Here is a 9,251-nt window from a genome sequence, read left to right as displayed (position 1 = left end):
CGAGGGGAAGGAGGGGGAGGAGGAGGAGGAGGAAACCAGAATGTAGTTAGGACAGACAAGGAGGGAACCTGAAGAAGAAGGGCAGGGCCATTCCCCAGGTACTTTCTGCGGTCCCTGGGAGAACCTGCTCAGGGACAGAGGAGCAGAATTTCCTTCCAGCCTCTGTGGTTTCCCTTGCTCACCACAGGGGCCTCCGGAAGGATGCATACTCTGACAGACCTCACTGCTCATACAGTACCCGTCCTCCTGGGTTAAGCTGCGATGGGAAACCCAGTTTCCCCTCACACTGTTAGTCAGTCTCCAGATGGACAGGCTAGTGTTGGGTTGGGTCACTTCGTTCATTCAACAGTACAGCCTGGCTCTGTGCTGGGGGCTGAGGGGATCTGGCTCTGTGCTGGGGGCTGAGGGCAGCCTGGCTCTGTGCTGGGGGCTGAGGGCAGCCTGGCTCTGTGCTGGGGGCTGAGGGGATCTGGCATCAGCGGGCATCACACCTGCTCTCCGTTTGAGAGTGAGACTGGACTCTACCTTTCCCCTCTTTCAGGAGTTTGGGAAGACAATTCAAACGAAAATGGTCTGGTGTGATTTCTTCTCAACACTTTCATTATTTAGAGTAGATGCACACATGGGTGTCACAGTGTACCCATGGGGCTAGGGGATAACTGTGGAGTCTGTCCTCTGTTTACAGTGTGGGTTCTGGGCACCACCCTCAGGCCACGGGGCTTCCTTTTGGTAGGAGCCTGTCCCTGAGGACCATGTCCTTGCCCTTCATGACTGAGTCTTAGCGAAATACCCCCCAAGCCTGTCCCGACTCAGTGCCTCAGACAGCAGGTGGGTGCTGGGATGATTGGCCCCAGAAAAGACAAATAGGGCCCACCTTGCGGCAGTGTGTGTGTGGGGGGGCGGCAGCCAGCACCTGTGTGTGTAACAACCGTCTGTGCTTGGAAATGGCCTTGCTTTGGAAAAGATGAAGTCTCTGATATTCTTGAAGGGACTGCTTTCCTGTTTCCAGGCAGTGTTGGAAGCTGTGAGTCTGTGTCTCGGGATCCAGCCACACATCCATGAGAGGCAGCATGCATCCATGAGAGGCAGCACACACACATCCATGAGAGGCAGCACACACATGCATCCATGAGAGGCAGCACACACATCCATGAGAGGCAGCACACACACACATCCATGAGAGGCAGCACACACACACATCCATGAGAGGCAGCACACACACACATCCATGAGAGGCAGCACACACACATCCATGAGAGGCAGCACACACACGCATCCATGAGAGGCAGCACACACACGCATCCATGAGAGGCAGCATGCATCCATGAGAGGCAGCACACACATGCATCCATGAGAGGCAGCACACACATGCATCCATGAGAGGCAGCACACACATGCATCCATGAGAGGCAGCACACACATGCATCCATGAGAGGCAGCACACACATGCATCCATGAGAGGCAGCACACACATGCATCCATGAGAGGCAGCACACACATGCATCCATGAGAGGCAGCACACACACACATCCATGAGAGGCAGCAGTCTTTGTATGAACATGGGGTTTCCTAAGACACTAGTGGGCTGCATGGTCTGGGGAGGTATGCCATCTGAGTGTCAGGGTTCGAAGAGGCCTACTGTCGCTGCACACTGAGGCCAGTGGGGTCTTGTTTGTTTGGTGTTTGTGAGACAGGTCTTCATATAGAAAAGGCTAGCCTCAAACTCACTACCTAGCTGAGGCTGGTCCTAAACTCCCCATCCTCCTGCGTCTATCTGTGCTGGGATTACAGCCAGCCCCACCAAGCCTGGCTTGAACTCCCCATCCTCCTGTGTCTATCTCTGGAGTGCTGGGATTACAGCCACCCCCACCAAGCCTGGCTTGAACTCTCCATCCTCCTGCGTCTATCTGTGCTGGAATTACAGCCAGCCCCACCAAGCCTGGCTTATGCAGTGATTGGGACAGACCCTAGGACATCAGCATACCAGGTAAGCACTCCACCAACTAACTGAGTTTCAGCTCCAAGCTTGTACTGTATTTTCAAAGCCCCAGGTGTGGGGCCAACGGTTCCTTTTTCCTTTAAATTCCTCCCTTCTTTAAGGCCCCAACAATGTGACCACACATTTTCCAAGCTCCCCCTCCCCCCTGCTTGTAAAATTCACAGGTGTCCATGTGTCCCACAGGGCACCCAGTAGCTTCCTGATCTACTTGTTCATGAAATATTTATTGAGGACCTGCCTCGTGCAAGGTGCTGGGGACATGGCGCAGAGGAAAAGGAAGGTCCCTGTTCACTGCCTTATCTAATTTTCTCCTTACTCAATTCTGCTTCCTGAGGAGAACCACCATGTATGGGTTCCTCTAGGTCTTTCCAGTCCACATGTTCATCTGCATACAAGAACACACACGCACACGTACACGGTATGTTTTTTTTTACCCCCTCCCCCAGTCTTTGGTTAAAGGATTCTGTCTTCCTTTCTAGAACAACCACATAGAAACAGTTCTTATCCCTGTGTAGTCGTTTGCCATGATGATAGGGACAAAAGATGATGTTTCTGGGACAGCGTTTGGGCAGTGGGGCGGGAATGAATCAGCAGAGAAGAGCTCATGCCACTGTCCCTGGGACCTACACATGCAGGGAAGGAGAAAAGCAACACCTGAGAGTGTCTTCTGGTTTGCACGCGTGTGCAGCGGCCCAGGCATGCTCTGCTCCCAAATAAGTAAATGGAGGGGGAAAAAGAAACGTTCAAAATGTCTGTAAGCAACACTCTCCCACGCAAACACTTGGGGACCTGTGGGTTTTCCCCAGCACCAGTGTTGTCACCCTCAAGCCCCTCCCAATCTCTATTCATCTCGTGGATGTTTCTGTAACAATTCTAGAAGTAAATTCTAGAAGCAGATACGAGTCTTGCACCTGATGAGCGATGCCTGGCCCTTGACACGGTGTGAATTAAGCCATCCCTCATTCCTGTCGTCTCCAGGGCTCTCTGTGATAGGGAGCCCTGTGAACAGCCAACAGGCTCCTGGGTACACCTTCATAGACGGCACAGGTCGGTCAGTCTTAGTGAGCTGGGCAGTCACGAGGATGCTAAGTGTGTGAATGAAATGGGACTGGGCCTTAGGCGTGTTCAATAGGGCTCTGGGATCCTGTTGTGCACATTTGATCTGATAAACGGCAATGATAAATCTAGTGTATCAGAAGCCCCTGGGTAGCAATGTACCCTTTACCCGCGCTGGCATCGGGAGACACACTCACCTGCTTGGGGAAGCTCAGAGTCTTTTCACAGATGATCCTGGCACTGGAAGGTGAGTCAGGCAATTCGTAGACTTGGGCAGTAGCTGGCGGCGGCCCCTCCACCCAGCTCCTCATTGGTTCATACACAGGCCCTGGGGGTGGCAGGGAGAACACCTTGTGCACCTGGTAAGGCGCCGCAGAGCTGGTGAGATCCGTGTCCAGGCCTCTCAGGGACAGGGGACAGGGTCTGTCTGCAGGGGTCTCTCTGAGGATTTGGAGGCGGTTGGCCGGAGCCAGGCCTTGCCTCCCGTGGAGCAGACACTTCCACCAGCCCTCGCTTTCTGGCACATTTTCCTCCACGATGGTCAGGATATCCCCTCTGGAGAACGCGAGCTCATCAGAGCAATCTGGATGGTTGTCGTAAAGTGCCCTGGCCAATAGGATCTGGAGGAAAGAACGTGCTGTTATAGTCGTTGTACAGCCGAGGCTGTACCACTAAGAAGCAGAGGCACAAGCCCCCAACTTGCGTTCTCAACCCTCCCCAGAGGCTCGGACCCTGTTCCTTTCCTGGTTGGTACTTCCCATCCTCAGGGTTTCTGGAGATGCCACATCTTCTGGGACACTTTGCCTGCAACCCCAAACCCGAGGCAAGCGGCTCTAATAAGCCCTTTCTTACATCTGCAGAGGCTATGGCCCTCGTGGTTCCATCCGTGTGCGCTTTATGACACACACTTCGGCCAAAGTCCCGTGTATTACAGAGGGTATGCTTTTTGGAATTACATGCTTGCATGCTGCCTGATGACACACGCTATGTCAAAGTCCCGTGTATACCACCCTTGGATTGACACTCTTAGCCGTGTGCCCTCGAGCACATCACCTACCCCGTCTGAGCCTGTTTCCTTATGGGTAGAATGCGAAGAATGGTGCTACCTACTAAAGGGGTTTTTACTAGAATTAAATGTGCTTTGCATACATATGTGTTATATACATGTACATATGAAATAAATACATTATGTTTATCACTCTATCTCTAGCGTCAGCCTTGGGCACGGGCATACAGGAGAAGCTTATAGGATGGCTGTCAGCTGGTGGTTCACGCCCGCAGCTCCAGCACTTGGAAAGCTGAGGCAAGAGGATTCAAGATCTTGAACGGGAGTTCAAGATCTGTCTGGACCACTTCGTGAGCCCTGTCTCAAAAAGCAATAAGTGGTAGAGTGCTTGCCTCGCCTGTGGTAGGCACATACTGAGTCCTGTGGGGGTAGGGGACAAGGTGACAGTACCATGATCCCCACCCTGAAGAGCCTGCCTAGGACTCCATTTCTTGATATGTCTGGGACACGCTTGCTTAACATGTTTGCCAAAAACACTTTAAATTTTAGCTTTACAAAAAATGTTCTTCACGCATGTGTGCATTTGTGTGTGTGCATGCGTGTGTGTGTGTGTGTGCGTGTGTGTGTGTGTGTGTGTGTGTGTGTGTGTGTGTGTGTGTGAAGTGTCTAAGAGTGACCAAAGAGGCATTGGGCAGGTGTAAGCTGTCCAGTGGGTGCTAGGAACCACTCGGGTCCTCTGGAAGAGCAGCTGGCTCTCTTAGATGCTGAGTCAGCTCTGCTGCCTTTTGAAGACTCTTGACCTACCTTTGGAAATACTTGGATTGTCCAAACTGCCTGTGAGTGGGTAGCTTCCATTCACCTCCCTGCCCACCCTGCCCACCCTGCCTCGAGTTTATTCGTCTAGACAGGTGATGAGTCCTGCAGAGCCATAGCAGGCTGCAGAGATTTCCCCTGCCCCCCATGGTGAACCACAAACACAGGGACTTTCCTACTGAGAACTGGTTTAGCACTCCTGCAACTGACTACCCTTTTCATACATTAACACATCTTCCCCCAGATGTTCAGCAAACATTTACCGAATGCTGTCATGTGGCACTGCCCCCGCCCCTGAGAGTTTAGAAACACCAACTTCAATCCTTTCCCCTGTACCCATCCTAGGTACTCATGGGGTCCAGAACCTTCCAGGTCCTTTGTAATTTTCTATCTCCTACACTTCCCCAGCAGCCTTCCATGACCGCTCTGGCTGAGAATTTTGGTCCTGCCCAAATGCTCTGCCCTCCACCCCCAAACATTCCAGCAAGCTTTTTACACATTGAAATCCCACGCATGCTTCTAGATTCATTGTGAATGCCACTTCCTGAGAAAAAGGATTCTCTGGTCCCACTCTGCAAACCAAACTGGCTCTTCTAGCCTGTTTAGGATCTTCCCATGTCCATCTCTAACTCATAGAGGGCAACCATCCCTCTGTCTGTCTCTCACGAGAGCAGGGCGCACACCCTCCTCCCTCTCAGCTGTGTCCCCTGGGGCCCCATTAGCCCTTGGTTGGTTTTATGATGGACAGGGCAGAACCACATGCTGGTGGGACTATTGGGTCTCTAGGAGATAAAAAGCCAGAACATGGACACCTAGTTCTGTCTAGAGTGGGAGACGAGGTGACACAGTGATGGCCCTTTAAGTACCATTTAGAAGGAACATTTACAGAGCTAGGATACTGCCCTGGAGTGTGGTGTCATGGTTTCACACGGAGGCCTGCAGAAGCCAGCTGGGTTAATGTGCTAAAGGTAGGGTTATAGAGTCTCGTTGCGTGTTGACTAAAGGCTCAGACTTGGTGAAGCAGTGGGATCTGTTCTAGAATTCCTGTTTGGTTTTCAAACATGACTTCTCTGTTGTCCAGGCTGACCTTAAACTCCCGATCCTCCTGTCTACCCTGAATGCAGAGACAATGTGTGTGAGCCACTACACCTGACAACTTATTTTGTTTCTGTAGGAGAGTCACAATTTTACCTTGATGAAAGCTACTTATTATTAATTCTATTATGCAGAGGACTGAGGCAGGATTGCTGTTACTTTGAAGCCACCATGGGACACATTGTAAGTTCCAGAAGTGGGCTATGAGGTGAGAAATCCTGTCTCAAAGAGAGAGAGAGAGAGAGAGAGAGAGGGAGGGAAGGAGGGGGAGAGAGAGAGGGAAGAAGAGAGGAGGAGAGAAGAGGAGAGGAGAGGAGAGAAGAGAAGAGAAGAGAAGAGAAGATTACAACTTAACCATTTATTTTGGAAAAATGAAAAGCAAAAGCTGGCTTTAACCCTTTACCACTCTTGTGAAATCCACACAAAGCACTTTTAAAGGGAGGCCCGCCACTGAAGCGTGCAGTACCCATCTGACTCCCTGTGAGTGTCATGGAGCAGTTATTGAAAGCATGTGGGCTACACTGTCCCCACAGCTGTGGCTTCTTCTGGGTCTGGACACTCAGGGAGGAGGGGTAATTCCAGAGAACAATGAGTCTTCAGGATCATCCGAGCCAGGAAACATCTGCTGCACAGGGTGCCACAGCTGTGCTGGATCGCTAGCAGGCGAGATACGGTTTCCTCCAGCTGACTGCTTGCTGCCTGGCCATGGCTTCAAAAGCAAGAGTAACCTCTAAGTGTGTCACAGCCCGAGTCCCTCTAGAGTAGTTCTTTCTAAATAGCGCAGAGTATCTTTGGAACACCAAGCAGGCAGTTATTATGATTCCCCAATTAATTAATTAATTAATTAGCTACTTAATAACTGACCAGTCAATAGCCAAGTAATTAATTGAGGTACTAATTGATTAGCTAATTAATTAAAGTGCTGGAGATGGAACCAAGCAACAAAAATCCCCTAGTGTAGGTCACCTAATTCTAATAACATAGAAAATTACAGTCTATTACACAGGAAGAATGAATCAGGCGAGGTGGCCTGTGCCTGTGATCAATTCAAGTTCTGGGAGGTGGAAGCCGGGAGTTCAAGGTCATCCTGGCCTATAGAAAATCTTGTCTCTGCCAGGCAGTAGTAGTGCATGCCTTTAATCCCAGCACTTGGGAAGCAGAGGCAGGTGGATTTCTGAGTTCAAGACCAGCTTAGTCTACAGAGTGAGTTCCAGGACAGCTGGGGATACACAGAGAAACCCTGTCTCAAAAGACCAAAAAAAGGAAGAAGAAAAAAAAACAGGAAAATCTTGTCTTAAAAGGTCAAAACAAACCAAACACTGCAATAACAACACCAGAAGAGGAATGGACCATACTGAGAATTCTCGGAACAGAGCAAATTATATGGGATTAGACTTGTTTTTTTAATTGAGTACTTGGACATTTTATATCACAAACTCCCAGAAACTTTAGACATGGGCTGTCTTGTCTCCATTTTACAGGTAAGAAAATAGAGAGTCAGTGATGTCTACTAACCTATCCCAAGTCCCCAGAGCTCTGTGGGTCTCTTCCTATCTATCTTCCACTCTTAAATGTCTTCTTAGTCTCCAGCAAGAATCATATAAGATGTATGTGGGTACGCATGCACACACCGCACGCACCCACACACCTTAGTCTGCCTAAGAACTGGAATTGCTCACAACTGCATTAGGATAGCAGCTAAGCCCCAGGGGTGGCTTTGAGGTCCCCATGGTTGACCCTGAGGCCTGGTGATCCTGCCTTCATTAATGGTCTTCCAACCATAGTGTTGATTGACTTTTCCATAATACTTCTAGCCTGGGACTCATCCCTTACCATTCCATGTACCCAGAACATTCTTTCACCAGATCTCTGCATGACTAGCTTTCAGTTCAAGGGTCACCTCTTCGGAGGCCACCTCCCTCTACACAGAGTTGGACTCCCGTATGAAGGCCCTATGGGAGGACATAGTGGGGCAAGTCAAAAAGTCAGTGTGTCATGTAGGGAGAGGAGCCAGCACAGCAGCCTCTGGGGTGACAGCAGGCAGCGAGTCATCACTTCACACCTGGGCTCCTGGCACTGCTGTACTCAGTGCTTTGAAAATAACACATGGAAGCACTTGACAGCTGCAGCTATACAACCTGACAGCCGTCCAGTGGTTATCAAGGATGGCTTGCAAGCTATTCTTTAATAGGGTGTTAGTTTGGAAACGTTGGCACGGATGCCTAAGGGACACGCGTCTGTCTCTGCTTCTTAAGGGGACACAGGCAGCTAGAGTTCATACACAAAAGGAGAGGTGTTCTTATTTTAAAACTTAGAAACGTTTTGTTTTGTGTGCACATGTGTGTGTGCACGTGTGCGTATGTGTATGTGTGTGTGTGTTTGCATGTGAACCACAGCATGCATGTGGAAGTCGGAGGACAACTTGCTGGAGTCAGTTCTTTCTACAATATGGTCTCCAGTAGAACTCAGGCCAACAGGAGGCAGCAGGTTCCTTGCTGCCCTTTACCAGAGTCTTCCCACTGGCCCCACGGGGTTCTTCTGCATTTTTGCTTTCATGAAAAAAAAAATTAAGCAAGTGTCCTGTGCATTCCATCCATACAGTAGGTTGAGTTATATGGGTTTTTGGTTTTGCTAGTTTGTTTTAGATAATCTTTAGTTTATTCTTTACTTATCTTTATTTTTATGGTATTTCATGTATAGGGCTGTTTTGCTCGCATGCATAACTGTGCACAATGTGTATGGGTGGTACCTGAGGAAACCAAAGAAGGACATCTTATCTCCCTTAAGCTGGAGTTACAGACAGCTGTGAGGCACCAAGTGGGTGCTTGGGGAGCAGCCGGTGCTCCTAAGCTCTGAGTCATCTATCTCTACAGGTCCTCTGGTTTGGACAGGATCTCATATAGGCACATAGGTCCCCATTCCCTAAATAGCTGAACTTCTGATCATCCTGCCTCTAACTCCTGCATTCTGGGGCTACAAATGCATGCCACCACACCTAATGTGGGAGAAATGTCTGGTCATCCTGCCCACTGCTCCCTTTTCAGTCCCTCCACCTTCCCTGCTCATACATCCTCAAGCCCTCCCCTGGACCCTCACACTTGTTTCTTCCCCACCCTTCACCTGACCAAGCCTTGCTCTTAGATAGATGTTTCCGTGGCCACTTTTGCATATACTCATCTCAATAAAACAGTCAGGACCAGGAGGAGAGAGGAATAGGCACCTGGAAGGCAGAAGCAGGAGGAGATTAGGGCCATAAAGAAAAGAATAGGAGTGAGCTCATGG

General features: G+C 49.9%; 1 protein-coding gene across 4 annotated transcripts in view; it reads right to left on the bottom strand.

Annotated features, from left to right (window-relative positions):
• Positions 1 to 9,251, bottom strand: part of Cass4 (Cas scaffold protein family member 4) — a 40,772-nt gene that overhangs the window by 14,869 nt on the left and 16,652 nt on the right. For 3 of the 4 annotated variants that reach the window (XM_031372892.1, XM_031372893.1, XM_031372894.1), the window contains exon 2: positions 3,253 to 3,675. In XM_031372892.1, coding sequence (XP_031228752.1) covers positions 3,253 to 3,675 — 423 coding nt within the window. The remainder of the gene's footprint in view (positions 1 to 3,252; positions 3,676 to 9,251) is intronic. The other variant, XM_031372895.1, reaches the window with a different exon arrangement.

This window comes from Mastomys coucha, unplaced genomic scaffold (assembly GCF_008632895.1).
Source record: "Mastomys coucha isolate ucsf_1 unplaced genomic scaffold, UCSF_Mcou_1 pScaffold15, whole genome shotgun sequence".
Taxonomy (NCBI): domain Eukaryota; kingdom Metazoa; phylum Chordata; class Mammalia; order Rodentia; family Muridae; genus Mastomys; species Mastomys coucha.
Note: the sequence above shows the minus strand (reverse complement) of the source record. Positions and strands in the feature narration are given on the sequence as shown.